General features: G+C 37.7%; 1 protein-coding gene across 2 annotated transcripts in view; it reads right to left on the reverse strand.

The window, feature by feature from the left end:
* Positions 1-22,370, reverse strand: part of MYOM1 (myomesin 1) — a 108,694-nt gene that overhangs the window by 72,098 nt on the left and 14,226 nt on the right. For both annotated transcript variants that reach the window (XM_081149074.1, XM_081149073.1), the window contains exons 3-10: positions 21,824-21,964; positions 17,717-17,948; positions 14,993-15,150; positions 8,790-8,882; positions 7,006-7,094; positions 6,828-6,890; positions 3,092-3,256; positions 1,051-1,212 (exon numbers count right to left, since the gene is read on the reverse strand). In XM_081149074.1, coding sequence (XP_081005200.1) covers positions 1,051-1,212; positions 3,092-3,256; positions 6,828-6,890; positions 7,006-7,094; positions 8,790-8,882; positions 14,993-15,150; positions 17,717-17,948; positions 21,824-21,964 — 1,103 coding nt within the window. The remainder of the gene's footprint in view (positions 1-1,050; positions 1,213-3,091; positions 3,257-6,827; positions 6,891-7,005; positions 7,095-8,789; positions 8,883-14,992; positions 15,151-17,716; positions 17,949-21,823; positions 21,965-22,370) is intronic.

Raw genomic sequence — 22,370 nt, forward strand, 5'->3', positions numbered from 1 at the left:
AGAGTTAAGTATAATTTTAACACATGACCCAGCAATTCCACTTATAGGTATCTACCCAAGAGAAATGAAAACCTAGATTCATGAGTATGAATGCAAATGTACATAGTGGCCTTATTCTTAATACCCAGAGTGGAAACAATCTATCAGCTGGCGAATGGATAGACGAAACAAGGCATGTGCGCACAGTGCAATACCAGTCAGCAGCAAAAAGGAACAAACCACTAGCATGATGAACCTCAACATATATGCTCCAGGAAAGAAGACAGATGTAAAAGATCACATATTATACCAGAAATGTCCAGAAAAGACCAATGTATAGAGACAAAGCAGGTTAGTGCTTGCCTAGGGGCCAGACTGGGGACGAGTGGGGAATGGGCATAAGAAATCTCTTTGGTGTAATAGAAGTGTTCTAAAGCCTCTCCTCTGACTCCTGCAGTGGCCACACCTGGCCACCATCACATAAAGAAACACAGAACACTGTCCTTGTAGCCTAGAGGTGTTAATGGTCTTCCCGATGTACTAGGACCTCATGTAGAAATAACATTCCCACTTGTACATATCCAATCCATTCAAGATACTCCTGAGAAAAAGAGACTCCTAAAATCAATGATTGTAGTCTGTCTTAAGAATTAAGTTGTAGCACTTTGTTTCCTAGTTCATTAAAGCTAAAGCTATAAAAAGCTATGAAATGAAATAGTAAGTTCCCAAATAACACACCATCCTTTTGTTGCAGCTTCCATAAACTAAGGCGGCTTTTCATAACAGAGTTAACATCTCTGCTCTAACAACTACGGAGAACTGACTGCACTGTTGGCTCGTTACAAGTGAAGAAAGTACTGCCATTAGTGACAGTCACACAGTTTGGAAACTAATTACCTTAGGGCTAACTTTTTTACATCAGGTCTGGAAGTTAATATACCTATGCCATGTAATCTGGAAGAATTTTCAAGTGTCTCTTTTATCATTACAAAAAAAAACATGTTTGGATAGATTGATTTGGCCTCAGTGTTTTAAATATTCTTGGGTGTTCTGCTTTCTGCTAGGTCTTACCTCGAACAAAGACGTAAGCACTATATTGTTCATAATATTCTCCCATTCGCACACGGATGGTGTAGAGGCCTTCATCTTCTTTATTGAGATGAGAAAATGTCAGTGTTGCCCGATCTCCACTCCAGTGCGTTTGTACCCATTTTGATGAAGAAACAGGTGCTCCTGGGGAGGGAAGTCAGCAAATTAACTGATTTTTTAATCTATTGCACCCTTCCTCCTCTCTTCCCTCCATTCCTCTCCCCAACCCCCTCTCTTCCTCTTCTATAGTGAAAGCTCTTTGACTACTAGCAGAAGTCTCTAGGACTTTGAGTCATCCTGCCACGTTTATATTGGTAAAAATACTAGGACAGAAATGAGGGGACCAGTGCCAGATGCGTAACCTGCAGTGCAAAATGAAATTGCAAGGCCCCTTGTTAAAAAGGCAGAGAAATGTACATTGAAAAGTGCTAATTATAAGGCTTTTTCCTCTAAAAATAGTTTATTACTTATAAAATGTGATAGGAATGATACGAACTGCAAAAACATATTTTTGTGTCATAATCTTACATAAAATACTAATTTATTAATGTGATATCTTGATTGATAATAAATATGTCTGGCTTGCTTCTCTGAAAATTCAGTTATTAGGTTATCAAATTCATATTTTTAGCAACCTCATTTTAAGGGATGTAACTGAAAGCAACAACAATCATGCTTTGCAAATGCAAGATCTCAAAGGAGATTTGAAATTTTTTATTTTGAGGAAGATCTTTCTGCTGATGCAACTATTATTGCAGCTGTTAAGAGTGTTACATAGTTACAGTACTACATAGATTTATACTAAATAGTATTGTATAGTTAAGGTATTATAAAGTTAACATTGGGTTAACTTTCTGATAAACTATTTCAGAATATAAATTTTAGTACTCTAGAGCTGATTATTCTTGAAGAAATAATTTTTCTAAAAAGATTTAACTCCCATATGAGTCAGTTTCATGTAAGTCTGAATTTAATTTTAAAGTAAATTTACATAATTGCATCTTAATGTTTTCTTTTGCATGTCCTGCAATTCGTGGAGGTCATCCAAGAAACTGAAAATGACTTCATGGCTTGCATATAATTCAAACACCTCTTGATGTATTTTATCACTATCTCTTCAATTAAGAGAAAAAAATAATTTTAAAATTATCTTCCTTGTTAATAATTGCTTCATTCAAAGTTTCATATAAAAAGAGTGCTCTTCTACATTGAATGTGACAATATTTAAACTTTTAAACTTAACTTCTATTTCTAAGCCTGTAGATAGTTGCTTTGCAATGTTGTGGCAGTTTTCATGACCAGAAATTCTAAATTCTTTGAAGAATCCTAACAACTACGTTATGTGCTTTATCGTAATGTCTATATACACTCATTTATCTTGTGTTATTTTACTGACAAAGTTGACTGCCTGATTGCCGGCAGTTCCTGGAAGCACTCAGCCAGATGTTGACATCTGCAGGTCCCACAAAGATAAGTTCTGGGCCTGGGCAGGCAAGCTGGCCCCCCACTGCTGGTCCCCATGCTGCCTCTCTCCTCCTCTAGGGAGATGTCTACCCTCAGTGCTGCTGCGGCCACGCTGGTCAGTCTGAGCCCAGGTCCAGGCCCCAGCCATTCCCTTGGGACCCCATGGTTCCCTGGACTGCCCCAGGTGCCCCTGTGCATAACTGACATGCTCCATAGTCCCATTGCTCTGTAAACGTTCATTTGTTTTACCAAACAAAATTAACTTACAAGGTGAGTGTATATCCAACTTACAAAAGCAAAAACATATTTTTTAATCCTTTCCATGTTACTTGGTGATAAATTATAATTTCCACAAATATGTTAGTTATTGAAGTTCTGCTATTTTGATATATGAGTAAAACTTTTTTAACATCCAATAGGTTATACCCTCTAATGTTTAGATTCTGCCAGCTCTGATAAACAGATCTGCAGTCCTATGGATGTTCATGCTCTGGGGCCAACCCCAGTCTGTGACCTTCTGTGACAAAAACCTAAGTGAGAATTCATGATCAAGGCTCACCGTTTCTGAACCACTGGATCTCTGGCTGGAAATGCTTAATTTCAGGAGTGATAACTACGCGGCAGCCTAGACTTAGCGTCTCGCCCTCTCTCCCAAAAGACACATCAAACTTGTCATCAAAGTGGATATCAAACTTGGATGCATAACCATAAGGAGTCACGGCAACTGGGTACAATAAAAACAGATATCAGCAATTCATTTCTTCTCATGGAAGACACAAAAGCATTTTAATAAGCACAGGCAGAGAGCAGTCAGAACAAATGCAGATCAAATAATTTATCTGAGCAAAAATTAAGCCTTATGAGAGTAGTACATAGCACATTCATATGTCATTATGAGAAATGGAAATTCCGAGTATAAAAATTCTTGCTTCATTGGTCAGAAAAGCTTTTTATAATTAATAGAATTTAAAGGTCAGTTTTAATGCCTTATATAAAATGTAAATTAATACCGTATTTAGCTTAGACTTAAATAGTTAGCTGCAATACACTTATGTGCTTTTTAATTTTAGATTCTGAGTTCATTTTAAACTGTGTTGCTTGTAATCTTGGAACAAATAGCCGTATCATTTAGTCATAAAAATTGACTATTTTAGTACATTGCGTTAGTTTCTTTAATAATCTGAGTTAAAAAACCAAAAAACAAAACGCAAGAAATGTCAATAGAAAAAATGAAAAAGTTAAAAATATTGTTTTAAAAATATTTTTCTTAGATAGGTCCTATTTATAGATTGTGTAAATGCCTGCCTCACAAACTCTCTCAGGTTTTATTTTCTCTTTTCTCAAAGGAAAGGGCTTAAGAAAATAACTATTTATTTATGAGTTATTACATGCCAGGCATGCTACACTTGATGTGTCATCCAATCCTTGCAAAAACCCCATGGCACAGATATTCGTTTTTCCTCTCTTTCAGATGGGGATATAGAAGTTCACAAATATATAGCTAATGACAAGGTTTCAAAGGTATCACATTTGAAATTAAAATTCAAATCCGTAACTGCCCAACTCTAAAACTTAAGCCCTTTCTCTCATGTTTCATCTCTCTTCCTAAGATCTTTTAGTATTAATTTGAAAAGGCAAGATAGCATTTATTGAGTTCAATTTGTGCCAAATATTGTTGCAAGTGTTTAATACCTATTAACTCAAACCTCACAACAACCCTATCAGGCAAGTACCATTATTATCTGCATTTTATAGATGAGGAAACAGTAACATAGGGAGACTAAATAACTGCCCATCTTCACCCCACAGAGTCAGGATTTACACTGGCAGGATGTGTCTAGAATTTGTACTCTCAACCAATAAATGGTATTGCCTTGAATTTGTGTGTTGCCAGGCAACCATGAACCAACAGGGAAATAACTTCTCTTTGAAGCTTGTCTCATCTGCCCCACTTCTATATAATGTCCAACTGAAAGCAAAACAACTCGATCAGACCTTCCTCATTGGGAAGTGGGGCTGGTTCCAAAGCTGCCTTAGGGAGTAGAGACAAGGGTTGCAAGGAGGCCTGAGGTTTAGGGGTTGGCAAATATGAGCTAAATCTAGACTGTTCCTGTTTTGTACCATTAAGAATGGTTTTAATTTTTTTTTATGGTTGAAAAAAATCAAAAGAATAGGACTTTGTGACATGTGAAAAGTGATAGAAAATTCAAATTCCAATGTTTATAAATAAGGTTTTATTGGAACACAGACATGTTCATTCATTTACCCGCTGTCTGTGACTGCTTTTGTTTTACAATGGCAAAGTTGAACAGTTATGACAGAGACTGTTGGGCCCACAAAACCTCAAGTATTTACAATCTAATCCTTTACAGAAAATGTTTACTAATCACTAGTTTAGAATATGGTTTAAAATTAGAAAGACCAGGTTACACATCCTTACTCTGCCACTACGTGTGGCCTTGTCCCATGATTTAATCTCTCTAATCTGCTTCCTCATCTGTATAGCACAGATTAAAAAGGTACCTATTTTGTAAGCTTTGGGAGAGCTTTAAATGAATCACTGCATATACAAAATGTCTTGGTACAGTGTCTGGCACAACTAATCAATACATATTAACTATTAGAACAGAACCAAGGACAGGGAGCTTTATCTATGATATTTATCAGCATATTCCAAGCACCTAAACCAGCACCCTACACATAACAGATGCTCTATAAATATTAGTTGAATAAATTGATGAGTCCTGTTTTCTATGTTTGGAACAATTGCATTCAATTCAGGGACTAGTCAGAGGGAGCTTAGAAAGATTGAGAAGTTAGAGGAGTGAAGCTGAGCTGGGCTTTCAGACCCTGGCTTGATGGGAAAGAGGGAAGTGGGAGAAGTATGGATGATGATGATGATATGGAAGTGAGAATGAATATTGTGAGAAAATTGTGTAATGATCAATAGGCTAGTCTTGGGGACACTGAGAGATAAGTCATAATTTCAGGATTTCCACCTATTCTGTTTTGAATTAAATCAAATGATGGGAGAAGGACATGATTTGGAATGTGTTCCTCTCACTCCCACTCCTCATCCCTTCCTGCCCATTAAAGTTAGGAGCTATTCCATAAAGTTGATAGAGCAGGTCATATACAGACATCAAATGAACCCGTTAGGTGAAAAACTGACCCATGAGAAAGTATCTTTATCAATCATTTTCAAAATTACCAATTATTTTTTAAGGTTTGGAAAATAAGAAGTTAGGGTCTGGTTACCTTTTTCAGTCTGATCACTGTAAGCATCTAATTATTTGAGCTACCATAAAGGTTTTGTTTTTATTGCTTCCCATGAAAAGAAGTTTTGATGTAGATGAAACAGTTGAAGTTTACAAATTCACAAATGACCAGATTGGAATTTTTAACAGCTTGTTATTTAACCACATTTTAGTCTTCATTTTAAGTTGCATTTCATAAATTAATGTATTTATTTATTTATTTATTCATTTATTATTGAATAGCTACTCTGTGCCAGATGTTGGGGTTTAAAGATAAAAGGTCCAGCCTTGCCTTCAAGTGGCTCATGGGCCAGTGGGAGAGAAAAACTTATAACAGGTAACAGTGTCCAGTGTGAAAGATGGTCTGAATGGGGGTGCCATGGACTCACTAGGGACACTCAACTCTGACTGTGTGGGAATGGGGGTGGCAGTGGGGGTCAGACATGGATTTCTCAAGGAGGCGATGCTGGCCTGGATATTTAAGGATGAGTAAAGCTGCTCTGGTACCGTCTAGACTTGTGTGTGTGTGTGGGGGGGGGGGGGGGGGGTTGAAGGGGTTAAATCACTCTGCCCAAGTTTGTGTAATAATTTCTCATTTTAACACAGAAAGTCATAAAAGCATTTTCCTTTTTTAACCCATCACATCTCGGCTTTTATCAAATCAGAACAAAGTAATTATATTCAGAAAGAGAATAGTAACCATAGAATCTAAAAATATGAAACTAATCATATATAGCTATTATATATATACTAGCATATATTATAAAATATACTATGCATTTATTTGAGCATTATAGAATAGCTAATTATGATGTATTTTGTTTTATTATTTTTCCCATTTTTTAAAGTCAGATTCACTGAAGCATAATTTACATACAGTAAAATTCACCCTTTCTCAGTGTATAGTTCCATAAGTTCTTTCTTTTTAAATTTTTCAACTATAGTTGACACTTAATATTATATCAGCTTCAGGTGTACAGCATATTATGCTGTATTTTAAATGGAGATGACACTTAGCAAATATATTTTTAAACTTACAGCTGAGGGGCAAGGTGGAAGCCCCAGCATGGAAGCGAGTCTCATCAAACTCTCCCTTATATCCTAGAAAATAAAGCAGAAATGCATGTGAACTGCTTCTTGACTTATTTATTTTTTAGCAATGAGAATAAATTATAAAAAGAATACATTTTGAATAAAACAAGTCCCGCAAACCTACTCTTTACCACAACCGAGGCATATGCTGAAAGCTCTCCTTTAGCATTCATCGCAGAGGCCCGGTACTGAGCGGTGTCTTCAAAATCACATCTGAGAGAACATACAGAAATGAGTTGAGTGGCCATCACAGTGACACTCCTTGTCATTACTAGCTGCTCCTTCAAGGAACTCTGTGCTACCATGGCACACTGCAAATCAGTGGCTAACATGTGGTTCTAAGGAACTCTTGATGAAGCTGCTGTCTCTGATCTGGCTCCCTTTGGGATTTTATGTAGTCCAAGAGATTTACAGCAGGTCCAAGCCAGCAGCACAGAATGGGAGAAGACCTTTAGTCCACTGTGACCCTAGCCAGGGTTCATTTATAACATCAATAAAATGCTAAGCACATACATTACAGCATTAGGAAAAACTGGGGGCGACAGGGAAAGGACAGCTTCTCCTTGTAGACTTCCACAGCCTCCCTGAGCCCCAGGCCAGATCCAGGTGGGTCTAATGTGTGGTTCTGTGCTCTAACCTCAAAGTGCAAACAAGTTATTTATCCCTTAATTCTACTAAGGATTCAGGTCACAGTTGGAGTTTTGGCCCACAGCAGGACACAAGAACTGCCATTTGGAAGTTCTTCTGCGTTATGATACAGAAATTGGGGTGTCCTTAATAATGGAGTTAGGGAGACAGTGATCTCACAGAGAGAGATGAGCAAACTAAGATTACCAAGCAGGTTGTTTTGTGTCTTATCACTACCAGTGTCTGTGTTATTTATTGTCCCCTAAGTTTAGTTTCACTTGTACAAATATATTTCTTGTTGAAATTTTCCAGACATCAATAGAACCCCAAGAAGCTCAATATAGTTGTCTTTCTCGTAACTATTTCTCAAGCAACCACACAGCTCACTGTTGTCTCAATACAACCAGTGACTGGCAGAATTAATGTGACTCGAGGTTAGGGTCAGAGCTTGGCAAATGCCACGGGGTGCCAGGGTTCAAGTGAAGCCCAGCATCACATGTGTCGATTGCTCTGATCTGAAGAGAAGGCTATAAATCTCCTGAGATCAGAATGCTGTGAATTTTACTTTGACATCTCAGCTTGTCATGGTTTCATGTGAACTGAAAATGGTGGGAGTTTATCTTTATTCTCCACATAACTAGGCTTGGATCACAAAACTGTCTTAGCAGACATGATAAACTTTTGAGGTCTTAGAAATTTTAACATGGGTTCTGCTTTCGGATTTTGCTTTGAAAACATCCCAATGTCCACCCTGCCTCCATCTACAGGTTGATAGGGTGGGTGCATCATTTTCCACAGTTCCTGGTGAGCTGAAAGAAAAAGCAATTCCTCCTAGCCCAGCTTAGTTTCCTTGCCACCAGCCCCAACCTCCATGGCCTTTACTAATTGAAGGCAAAAGGCTATGATAAGGATGACGTTGATTTGGAACGCTGAAAAGATAACTGAATATAAATGTCTATTTATGTAACTTTTTTTCTTACTGATGTCTAAGAAAAACTCTCCAGTATATTAAAAGATAAGTAAAAAGATACAAGTTATTTTTTTCTCATCATCTTTGACTAAATTCAAACTTAAGATCACTTTAGTAGGTAAAATGGGTTCGGTAAGAATGAGTCATGCATGTCACCCTTAGCTGGGCACCTAGAGAAGCAAAGCACATGCACGTCCCCACTGTGATCGTGCTGCATTGGGAACAAGGGAGGAGAGCAGCTGTTAATGGGTGTGGTGAGGTGGCTCCCTGAGTGACTGTAAGGCCACACACAGACCCGGATGTCCTCTTACTTGTTAATTTCCAGCGTGTGCATTCCATATCGGCTTTCGATAATATACTTTCCAGGGTTTGCGTGGACATTTATTGGCACCTGGTTTTTATACCTATGAGACAGTGGAAACAAGGAGAAGTAAGTTGAAGTGTAAATAGCTTTATGATTAAAAGCACACACACACACAATTCTTCTTAAAGGAACACCTGTAAACATGGCACTGAGGTCAGCAGCATCTGTTCAATAAATGCAAATCTACGGCAGATTAAATAAATTGCACAGTTAAAACAATAAAACTTCTCAATGTACTTACTTTCCTGTCCTTCATCATGAAAATTACGTTTAAAAAGCTGAGCATGCATATATAATGTGGAGTGGAAGAGCCAGACACAAAGAGTACACAGTACAATGATTGCTTTTATATAAAGTACAAAACCAGACAAGACCAATTCATGCTGCTAAAAGTCAGGAAAGTGACTTCCCTCTGGGGTAGGTGTGGGTAAAGGGATGAGGGGATAGAGGGGTGGGGAGGAGAAACATGAAGGAGGCATTTTGGGTGCTGATAATGGTTGGTTCCTTGATTTGGGTGCTGGTTACAAGGGTGCGCGCAGTCTACAGAAATTCATCAAAGCTCTACATTCATATATAATATGCACTTTTTGTGTGCATATTATACTTCAGTAAAAGATCTAAAGAAAAACATGACCATTGTTGACATGACAGGGAAAGTCTTTGTGTTGGGGGTTTTATTGTTGGCTGTCTATGTAGGATGAAAGCAAAACATTCTTCCTACTCACATTCTCGCATGTTGTCAAAAAACAATATTATTGTATTGAAAGCTCATTATATTTAAGTGTTTTATTCTGTCATAAACAAGCATGGCTCTTGGCTTGAAAGAACTTAAAATATTAATCATGAAAAAAAAAACTTCTGACAAATAAAAGCTAAATGATTCCCCTTTCCTGAGTGTCCCATCCCTAGTTAAGCCTCTCAGGCCTCAGAGAGTGAGGCTACATGGAGGGACCCTTCCTGGGACACTGTCTCCCAAGTCCAGAAGTGGCACCTTCTTTTCCACATCCTCATGTCTCAATAGCCAGTGGCTATGGTGCCAAACCAGGCTCTCCTGCTTAAGCCATTTTCTACCCAAAAGAGGAGCTTGTTTTTATTAGTTTCCCTTTCAGACACCCCACTTTACATGCACAGATAACATAAATAACACTAATAACCACAACTGACACAAAGCATTTACTACAAGCCAGGCAAGGTTCTGACTAGATTAGTAAATTTCACAATAGCCAAATGAGGCAGATCTGGTTTTAACATCATTTTCCAGGTGAAGAATCCAAGGCATGAAGAGGTTAAGTAACTTGTTCCAATTCACACAGCTAGGAATAGCAGAGCTAGGATTTGAACACAGGCAATCTGGCTCCTGACAACATGTGATGCTTCCATTTTCCAATTGTTCTCTATTTAGCTGCACTTTATTTCTTCAGACTTCTGGAAATGGTTATAAGGAGGTTTGGGATCAGGAAAAGTGGTGGAGAGGGAAAAAGAAAGAAAATAATCTTCACTTGGTTCCTTCCTCTCCCCAACTTGAATACTCACACACACATGTGTGCACACAGGCTCTATGTCCCTAAAACACAAATCCATTTTCTATACTTTTATTTTTATTTTATTTTATTTTTTTAAATCCTCACTGAGGATATGTTTTCATTGATTGGAGAGAGAGATAGAGAGGGAGGGAGGGAGGGAGGGAGGGAGGGAGGGAGGGAGGGAGGGAGGGAGGGAGGGAGGGAGAGAGAAACATGGATGTGGGAGAGAAATGTCGATCAGTTGCCTCCCAAACACACCCCGACTGGGGATCAAACCCACAACCTAAGTGTGTGTCCTGACCAGGAATCGAACCTGCAAACTTTTGGTGCACGACATGATCAACTAGCCACCCAGCTAGGGCCATTTTCTACACTTTTTAAAATGTGTCATTCTCCTCCATTTAGCAGGACGCCTACTTGTCCTTCAAGGTTCATTATGAAATGCCACTTCTTCAATAAACTCTTCCCTAAAATCCCATACAATATTCATTTTTCCTGCCTCTCTGCATCAGTGTTACTTGGATCAAACTACAAGACATAACACTTATTAAAGTACTGCTGAATATGTGTCACTTCTACTAAGTTTCCAGTGCCTTGATCATGGGCACTTTGTCTGATCCATATTTACTTCTATTCCCACTCTCAAGGAAATATGAGTCATGGGCACATATTTGGCACTCAGTGTTTGTTAAATTGAACAGAATTATTGTGTAATGCAACAGATTAATTATAGCTTCATAATTTTGGGCTAAAGGAACAGAGTTCTGGCAAACATATACTTCATGATATGGATAATTTAAAATAAGTGCATATGAAAACATGAAGTTGAGGCTCTTTGTGTCTCAGTTCTCTCAGATCTAAAATGAGAAGGCTGGACCGGTTTAAGAATTGCAGTTGTATGTATGATGTCAGATGGGTACTAGATTTATCAGGGTGATCACTTTGTAAGTTATATAAATGTCTACTCATTGGGCTGACACCTGAAACTAATTTAATATTGTATGTCAACTATAACTGGGGGGAAAAAAATTTTAAGTGGAAAAAAAAAAAGAATTGCAGTTATATGGCAGTCGTGGTGGGATAACCTATCCAACCCACAGGACACATTGCCAGCTGTTTCCTGCTAGCCCAGAAGCAACCTGACAGCTGTCTCACCACAGGACCCCAGAGAGCAGAACTATCTGATCAAGGATGGCCTGTAAAAAGAAATCTGCTGGCTGCTTCTAATTTCGAGCATTCCTTGTTTTGACAAAAGACAGGGTAGAATCTGTTAATCATCATGTTCTTTTGATTGAATTGCTTTAGGTAATTTCACACTTGACTCAGAAGCTCCCTCTTGCTCAGTTTTTTCTTGTGCTGGGTGTTTAGTATAAGAAGAGAAATATGACACCAAAGGCTGTGGCATGTACTACTTGACCCAACAGCTGAGTGGCACTTGATTTGGCTTCTGACCAAAAATGTTGTTCATATCTCCATAAAGTTTGAGTTAAAGCACTATTTTGCAGCTCCCAGGTTGTTTCACCTTCCTTGCTCTCCAGTACTACCCAACTTAGCACCTGAATGGACTTTTTTCTAAGGTGATCATCTGGTGCATGAAATGGGTTTAAAATACACACACACACACACACACACACACACACACACACACACACACACACACACACACACACATCACTTTGAGGATCTTCTAATCTTTCCTCTGGTACACCAGATGTCAGTGTAAGAAACGCCTGTTTTAAAGCAGCGGACAGGAGTAAGTTAAGAAGCAATTTCAATTCTATTCTCCAAGGAATTCACCGGGACATTCAGTCTCTGGGTCACTTGAGATTGGCTGTCTTCAGAACTAAGTCAGGAAAAAAAGGAAGGATGTTTGGCTGGCTCTGTAAGTGCTTCACAGCTTGTTATTTCTGGAAAGTGAAATTCCAAACCGGCCAGTCATCAGCTAATTTTGGAGAGCAATCTACAACTTGGGATTATTTGTCAAGAGGTTTCTGAAATTCTAGTCAATATTCAGACGTACACTATTTCCCTTATCATTTTCGTGTAACACCTATAAACAGTTAACAAGCTTCTATCTTACGGTAAATATTTATAGAATAATACTCTTAGTTTATGTGTGTAAAACACACACTAAATTTTTTAAAAGATAGCATACCCATGAACGTATACTAATCCCATATAGAAGTTTATTTCCAGAGGTGGATTTACCTTGGGGCCAATGAGGCTGAGGTTATCGGGTCTCTCACTAGCACGGGTCCCCACAAGGCTCTATGCTTAATTTATACTACTAACTTTATAGTCTTTCTTGTAAAGAGTACCCCCAAATTGTATAAGCTTTATGCCCCACGAAACCTGGATCTGACCTTTTTTATTGCCATAGCCAATTTTCAGTTATCTGCTAGCCAATTGTCCAAACTTCAGCTTTACCCAGGGGCAAATCTTGCTCTCCAAGGTATGGTCAACTATTTTCTGTTGGTCCACTAGTTTTTCTGTTTTAATATTTGCTTTTTGCTTGGCTTGCAAAGCAACAGAACTTTCTGTGAAATGCTCTGATCCATCCTTACTGGGAGAATTTTGGGTAAGAATGAAGTTGTCTTCTCCAAGCACTAAAGTGGGTGTAGAAACTAGAAAAGGCTTGTCCAGTAAGTGAACAGCCTCTCAGTCATTCCTGAGACAAATCTTGCCTCTTTCCCTTTTTTGTTTAAAAGAAGCTCTTAGGGCATAGCATTCACATGTTGAGGAAATGAGTATTTCAAAGCCAGATATGAAAGTTTTGTAAAGAATCATCCTACTGCTCACATCCCTTAGAGATGAGATGGTAACTGAAAATGGACAGTATTTCTATTTCTCAATTTAACTGGAATTCTAAGGGTTAACAATTTGGTCATCTCAAATTGTTCTGGGGAGTTTTTATTTTTTGTTTTTAAATCACTCCTTTTCCAGCCAAAAAAAACAAAAACCCCACAATGTAAGGAGTTTAATCTATTGAGCTCTGCCTTTGTGGAACCATATAACTCTGGCTTAATAAATAATGCCATCAATGTACATAAACATATTTGTACTCTAGTTACTGTGGATTTAACAGCATAAATAAACGCTTAAGAAATTAATATTTATCTCCCAGATATTACTTTGTATCCTTTTAAAAATCACCTTTAACTCTAATTTTTAAAAAGCAGGAAAACAGAGACAGGATGCTGTGTAATAAATATATGTACCTGATTAAGGACTCTGATTAGTCATTTATTAGTAGTACATTTGAATTTTATGAAAGAAGAAGAGTTTTTACTGACCAAATAATATTTCTTGGAACTGAAAATTTGTTATTTTTCATGCATTTCTATAGAAAAGTTTGCATATTTTTTTCAGGTGGGAAGTAATCAGTTTTTTAAGAGAAAATGTCCCTTTAATAGGCCAAATTATGCAACTCTATGGTCACAGAGAGAGGTGAGGCAAAGAGAAGTTGATTCTTAGCTTACTATAGTATGCATTTATACTTTAAAGCTTGTAAATTTATTTTTAAAACTTAATTTGCATTGAAATATGTTCCTACAGTTCTCATCTTTGTTTGCTATAAATTATTTGCCTTGGTAATATATAGCTAGCTTGGGTATTCATTCTTTGGTTTTCAAACTCAAGAACCCTGAAAAGAGTTTACATACAAGAAAATTGTAAGTAAACCCAATATTATCAGAGGCAGGTTGACATCACAGGTGAATTTTTAAAAACTCACCACCTGCTCCTCAAGAATAACCTTAGACAGGTAACTGGGTCTGTCTTGTCAGCCACCTCCATTCGTGCTAGCCAGCTGTCTGACCAACATTAGAGATGACGGGAAAGGAAGAAAGAGGCAGCGGCTCTGTGGGTGGCAATGCCATTCCGCGTAGTGCTTATACTACCATGCCTGGGGACAAGAAAACAGCATGCAAAATATTCAAGTCAGAGAAGAAAGCAGAAAACACCTTTTAGAATTGGCTCAATTATTTCATACTTCTGCTCTCTGTGGCAGACATTCAGGACATATGACAGGAAAATTCTGAGTTTAGGGATCATTTACAATTGCAATAGGATACAAAATAGAAGGAGAAAAAGGGTGCTTGTTCTTTATGGAAAGAAAATTTCTTCAGGCTCCATATTTAGTAATATTTTCCATCAAGTCCCCTCTCTTTTTTTTTTTGGCTTTAGAAAAAACACACTGAACCCTCAGCTCACATGAGGAGTAGAGTTGGAACCCTTTGAGTTTTATTTTTAAAAGGCTGTATTATTTCTTGTCACAAAATGATACCTATATTTAATGAGAACAAATTTTTATGGTCCATAGCAGTTAGAGATATACATTTTCTTTGTATGTAAGTATGTTGATAAAATTTTAACACTATATAAGATAAATACCCATCTGTTTAATATAATTATAAAGTATCATAATGTATCATAATGTATGCAAGACTGGTCTTTCCATATTTAAAATATTAATTCCAGTATCCTTTCTTCACTATTTTAAAACTTATACAAATTTGTAAATGCTTTCATTGACTCTTGTATATTTATAATGTTGAATATTTTCACTAGAGGTAAAATTAACTCTGTATAATTGATTCTATGAGTAATTTTCATAAAGATAACTTACCATGTGACACGAGGTGCTGGCCAACCAGACACAGAACAGTGTAATTTTACATTTTCTTGCTCCCAAACAGTGTGGGAACGAAGTTTAATGACAAATTCAGGAGCATGGAGAAGATGATCTTCATTCATCTTTCTATGAAATGCCTCTGTTTCTTCTAACTGAAAAAAAAATCAAAATATTATAAAATCAAAGTAACTTGTACTACTAAAATAACAAGCAGAAACCAAAATTATAATTTTTTCTATTTGGAGCCTGACTTTTGTATTTAAATCAAATGCATGTTCCTTGTTCCTTTTTAAAACAAATATGACATTTAAGATTTCCAGTCAAGATGGTGGCATAGGTAAATGCAGTACTTGAATCCTCCCACAACCACATCAAAAATAAAATTAAACTACATAATAACCATCATTCAGAATCACCTGAAACCTAACTGAATGTAAGTCCTACAACTAGGAATTTAAAGAAGAAGCCACATCCAGACTAATGAGAGGCACAAAGTCTAGGGACAGGGCTGATCCCACACCCACACTTGGTGGTTTAAAATCAGGAAGAATATTTTGGCTATGGAGGTCCCCCTGAGGAGCAAGGGGTCCCAGCCCCATGCCAGAACCGCCAACCTAAGGTTCCATTGTCAGGAAGAGAAGTCCCCAGAGCTTCTGGCTGTACAAACCAGCAGGGATCGTGGCTGAGTGAGAAAGAGGGCTGCTGGAATCCCAGACAGTTCCCTTTAAAGGCCCATGCACAGATTTACTTGGACTCACTCCCTCTGAGCTCCAGCACTCAGGCAACAGTTGGAAAAGAGCCATAGACGTACAGGGAGGAACTGAACTGTCTGGCAACAGGGTGAAAGCTGGAGAGCTTGGGGCAGGGGGGGCAGGCAGCTTTCTGCCAGGCAGAAGTGATGGTAGTGGCCGTTGTTCCTTTTTTGAAACTCCCACTCCCTCCTCCCAAGGGGGTGCCATATCTGAGACTCCATCATCCTGGCTCACACTGTTTGCCCTATCCTGGTGACTCTCTGAGACCCTGCCCAAACCAACCTGCAGGCCCATCCAAGCCATTTCCAGTAACTTTTCCATACAACTGGCCTCTCTTGCCTCATGCTTTGGACTTTTCTAAAACATATCAAACAAGCAGCAACTGGCCTCTGCATACTCCCTACCTCTTGCTAAGTGGTCCAAGCTGGGCACTAGTGGCAGCCCACCCTGGTTCACAGCTTGGCCTCTCCTGCACACCTCCAAGCCCAACACAAGTAGCAGCCACCTGTAGATCATTCTGTAGCTCATCTGGGTGGCCCCAGGCAGGGACATAGTTAGTGGCTGACTTTGCACCTCCTGGAGGCCCCAGAGCCAGTGCACCAGCTAGATGGCTTCACACCACACCACATTACAACTCTACCACCTCCATGAGCTACACACTCAAGAGGCAGACTTGGTGAGCAGCAAAGCCCCACTAAAGCAAGTCCTGCTCCGTAGGTAACTCCTGTACAACAGTTATCCACTGTCATTGCAGCCAGTCCTCATAGCCAATTGGCCTAGGGAACAATACCTCCCAGCGAGGCCAACAGCAATCAAAGATCAGCTACAACAGGACAGTGCACATAGCCCTCACAGGGTGCACCTAGTGCACACAGCTTGGGTGATTGGGGAGGTTGTGCCACTTGGCCCCACAGGACACCTACTACACAAGGCCACTCTATCAGTCCAGAGAGAATCTTAAAAGCAGCAAGAGAAAAGCAGTTAGTTATCCTACAAGGAAGCTCCCATAAGACTGTCAGCTGATTTCTCAACAGAAATTGTGCAAGCCAGAAGAGATTGGCAAGAAATATTAAAGGTGATGAAAAGCAGGGATCTACAACCAAGATTACTCTACCCAGCAAAGCTATCATGTAGAACTGAAGGACAGATAAAGAGCTTTCTAGACCAGAAAAAGCTAAAGGAGTTCATCACCACCAAACCAGCATTATATGAAATGGTAAAGGGTCTTCTTTAAGAAGAAGAAAAAAAAAGATAAAAAATATGAACAATAAAATGGCAATAAATACACATCCATCAACAGTTGAATCTCAAAAACAGAATCAACAAACAAGCAGAACAGAAAGACTCACAGATACAGAGAACATTTTGACAGTTGCCAGATTTGGGGGGTGTGGTTTGAGGGGATGGGTGAAAAAGGTGAAGGGATTAAGAAGTAAAAATTGGTAGTTACAGAATAGTCATGGGGATGTAAAGTATAGCATAGGGAATAGAGTCAATAATATTCTAATAACTATATGGTGTCAGATGAGTATGAGATTTATCGGGATGATCATTTAGTAAGTTATATAATGTCTAATCACTGGGGTGTACTCCTGAAACTAATCAACTATAATAAAAAAATAGTCATTAAAAAATTAAAAATAAATAAAACAAATATACCATTTAATTTTTAACATTTTAAGCCTGAGGAACATATTTTACTTCCCTAAGGTGGACTTCTTAAGGTTCTTTAGAACCTTAATTTTTGTAGAACCTAAAATTACACGGAGTTTAAAGCTATTAAGTTTGTCTTTCTCTGACCTATATATTTTGATGTCTTCCTCTCTTTTTCTTTAGTTTTGTTTCTCCACAAGACCACATATTTCTTCATTTGAAACAAATTAGTCTCTATCTACATACACACACACACACACACACACACATTACATGCATTTCCACTTTTGTATATTAGATTGTCTTTTCTTACTGTTTTTCTTAGTGACAGACGTTCTGCCTTTTCTCGAATTGCAACTTTCCTCGACTTCTTCTCAAAAACTTCCTCCTGGTGGAGAGTGGATGAAGACTGTTTAGACACTGTGGACTGCTTGGATGCTGTGATTCCTTCTTCACTAGTAAGAAGATTCCTCTGGGCTATATAAGCAGCGGCTTCTTTAATTCTTTCTTCTTCTGTGTCTGTAATTCCACTGACATGCATTTGGCTAGAATATAATAATGGCAAAATACAGATATTGTGGATGGCAGTGATAAGATTGTTTAATTTTATTAAGTTCAAAGTACCAGACCTCAGACATTGTGCACTGTGCCCAAAGAAAACCTGATAGAAAAACCTGGTAAATCAGGAACTAACTCTTCACATATAATGTGATCTTCACCTTAACAAATAATGATAACAACCATAATAATTCTTATGCCAAGTGCTTCTTACATACATTATCGCATTTTACCACAATAAGCTTATGAGGTAAACTTTATCATTTCAGCTTTAGATATATGATAACAAGGCTCAGAGAAGTTAGGTAACTTGCCCATGGTCATTTCCTTGATTTCCTTAGTGCATATAAATATGATTGAGTCTATAACAAAAGATTAATTTATGACTTCCTTTCAGAAAACACGATACTATAAAATCAGATGCAGTTTGTGTGCTGTGATTCTGATACATGACTACATGCTTGATCTGGATGCTATAACTCAGCTGATGTAATACATTGGCCAGAGCTGTTGCATGTATAAATAAGTTCTAAATGTACATGATATCCTTGTGCCTTCTGGGTTTCTTTCTAAGATAATAAAGGTTACGTGTGTATATATGAGTGTATGTATATATGCATGTATATATATTTAATATGATGGTCTTTATTTGTGCCTGCACATAGCTCTGATGAGATGATCAAACTTGCAATTGAAGTGGTGATATTTATAAAAGTGACTTGTTTTTATTTATAATTGATAATAATGGCAAGTGAGCAATAACCTCCAAAAGTGCTGTTCCTATTGCAGTAGCTTATGATAGAATTTGTGCTGTGATTTATTAATGTTGTAAAAAATACTTGGATTATTTTTAACATCCTTCAGTACCTTTGTTGTCAACCCCATTAGATGTTTCAGTGAGGGAGAGTATTGATTAGATTGAAGATTCTTTTGAAATTGAGTCTCCCTAGACCTCCCAAGGCAGAATTGTACATTTGCTTTTCTTACAAAAATAATTACCTCCAAATTCAAGCAAATACTGCCATTGTGTTTACAGTTTGCTAGGAACAAGAGTCAACATTTGCCCAAGTTTGGAACTTTTTATGGAATATTATTAAAACATCTGGTAGACAAGACTAGTCTGCTCTGTTTCTTACTAAACTTAGTAAGTTTTTAAAAAAAATATGTTTTTATTGGTTTCAGAGAGAGTAAGGGAGAGGGAGAGAGAGACGCACCCATGAGAGATAGAAACATTGATCAACTGCCTCCTGCATGCCCCCTATTGGAGATCGAGCCTGCAACCTGGGCGTGTGCCCAGACCAGGAATTGAACTGGTGACCTCCTGGTGCAGGGGATGACCCTCAACCAACTGAGCCCCACTCACCCGGCAAACTTAGTAAGTTTTAATTTCATTTTCCATATTTCTCTCTCTCCAAATATTAATAACATAGTCTCTGCTAAGGAATTCAGTAATATATTCACTATAATGTAGGGGGAGAAAAAGAAAAATGGAAGAATTTTAGCATAGTGTCCTGATATAATTACCTTTGATTATTTTTTTAAATGAGATTGGGAATGAATGGATTAATAAGTGCATACGAAACCAACCATAGCGAGAGTGCCTGAAATTCTCAATAGAGGTTAAAATACAAGAGAGATTTGAAATGAACTTTGTAGCATATGGTTCAATATATACAATAGATTATATTCAGTACTAGTATTGCCGAGTTGAGACAACTCTGTAAGAGAACATTAAGTTTAAGCTCAAGTTACTTCTAACAGTAGACATGTTGACATAGCTCTAAAGGGCAGAATGGAGTCACGGTCTCCTTGCCTTTTCCGTTTATAAATAAGCTTAACCTCGAAAAAGCTCTAAGTATTTCACATGAGAACTCAAGCACACTTAAAAAATATTTTTGACTCAGAACAGCAGGAATATTTGCCTTTAAGTAAATATAAATGCAGGTCAGTGATAATCCTGCTATAATCTGGGTATAAGAATATGATACTAACATGCTGACAAAAATACACTGCTACCAATTTTAAAAGACTTTAAAACCTCCCCAATACTCTGACTATCTCTGATGATCTCAACTCAAAACCTATGGCTGGCACAGTAAATTCAAAGTATTTCAGTGTAAGAAGTGGAACTTTCAAGTGCCATCTGAAAAAATGCTATTTTCCAGAAATACACTGTAATTACAGAGTGCATGTATGTTGCATTGGCTAATGCTAGGGGGACTCTCAGCTCTTCTACTACCAGTCATGAGACTTGTAGCAAGTCACTGAGCTTTCATTTTCTTCTCCAAAAATTGATATCCTAATATCTCTCCAGGGCTGTACTGAGGATTTAGCAAGATAGTTCATATAAAGTGCCTGGTATGATTCCCAGAAAACAATAGGTACTCAACAAATGTTCATTTATGTCCCATCCTCTTCTTAGATTGCTAATACTGTCAACACCATTATGAAGTATCATTTTCAACATAGTAATAAAATAAATGAGATGTCTCCATATAAAAAATAAAGGAGAACTGAAAATAAAGCCCAAAAGATACATTTTTATTCACATTTTCTTTTATCACAGTTTATTTTGTAAATTATCATTTCTTGAGACTGGCCTAGAAGACACAAAATGGTTTGGTGGGGGAAAAGGCAGGGAAAAGACAAGGAAAAGTTTCACTTCATGCCCACACAGGAGAGGCACACCGTGAAGGTTAATGCTAAGTTGATGGTTTTTAAATATTTTTTTTAAACAGTGGAGAAAAAAGCAGAAAATAAAATATTTCACTCCTCTCCCCTAGCCATCTCCTGTAACAAATTTGAGCACATATTATACTAACTGTGAAGAGGCTAAGTCTGGGCAGGCATACTTAGTAATATAAGCATGTTTCTCTGGAAAGTTCACTTAAAAAATCAGATATAAAAAAATCAAAGATAGCAAATAAAAAGCTAAAAGTAGAATGTTATTTATTCCCTTACCTTCCTAATTGGGTTCAGAGCAATTATGACATTAGCCTCTGAAACAATTCAGAAAGGAGTCATCAGAGAGCAGTGGGAAGAAAAACACAGGAAAACAAAAATCACAACCACATTACTGCCTGCTGAACTTCTGATAGCATTTGCCCTGAGAGAATGACCTCACTTTGAGTATCACCTTAGCTCTGTTAATAGCTCTTCACTCAAAGGAAAATCAACAGGGGAAGGCTCAGAAAGTCCCCCTTAGACTTTAATTTGGTGTCTCAGACAGGTTTCCTTTCAAGATTCCTTTGGATATTATTATCGTTCAAAAAACATGTTTATATTATAAACACAGAAATTTGGCATTGTGCAGACTTGTGATTTAGTGATTATTTTGTTCGATATTTACCTCAAATAAATACTCTGTTGTACATTCAACAAGTATAAGCCAGGATTCAAATTATGATGCAATTCTTTTACTTAGTCTGTGTTATCTAAGATTCTTTTCCTCCTAATGCATAACAATTAAAACCACACAGGCAACCAAGATATTTTACAACTATCTAAACATATGATCTTATTTTGTTTTTTTAGTTCACCCAACATAGAGCTTTGAACCTTTCCTCCTCAATAGTGACTGGATATAATACTCAATCACTAGCATCCAACACTCCCCTAATTTCAACTAGTTACATAAGTAGAATGAAGTTGCTAATCATTCTCTTTCCTCACGTAGCCATCCTATGTGAAGGCAAAGGCTTTAACAACGAACACGTCTCCCTCAGTGCAGAGTGCCAAGCTTCTTCGGACTTTTCTCAACCGTATATAGCAAGTGTTCAATAAATGGTAGCTGCTATTATTATTACTTGACATTTACTCTCCACTTTATTGTAATCAAGGCCAGGAACAGATGCATACTCACCGTCCTGAGAAAATGGGTACCATGTAGTCGCTGGGCAGGTTTTCCTTCCCCTCCTCAGAGAGAAGGCTCTTCTTGGCTCTCTTTGTTTGGGGGCTCAACGTGGATGAATAATCTTCTAACATCAGACTGGAATCTGTAAGTCTGAAACAAAATCCCTAATATCAGACAATAACAAAAAATGTACGTAAAATATTCAAAATACTTATAAAATGAAGTTTTAACTAGGGGGAGGTTTCACAGCATCCTAAATCTCTAATGTTATAATTTTTTATCTTTAGAATTAAAGTGAGTAAGACCTCTAGATAGACACAAGAGAAAAATAGGTCTACAGTAATTTCACAGCTTTCCCCCCTAAGTTTCAAGGGAAAACAGCAGTGCTTTTGTAACAGTTCCAAATACCCTTTGCTGTTAAGTTAATGTTCAAAATTTAGGCAGTTTACACATGTATATGGTTTGGATACATTAGGCATCCAAGTCTTTTGGGGGATTAAAAAATGCAAAATATTCTGGATAGGGAGCTCAGGCAATTCAGATGCAGAGCTCCCAG

Source organism: Miniopterus schreibersii (genome assembly GCF_964146895.1).
Source record: "Miniopterus schreibersii genome assembly, chromosome: 10".
Taxonomy (NCBI): domain Eukaryota; kingdom Metazoa; phylum Chordata; class Mammalia; order Chiroptera; family Miniopteridae; genus Miniopterus; species Miniopterus schreibersii.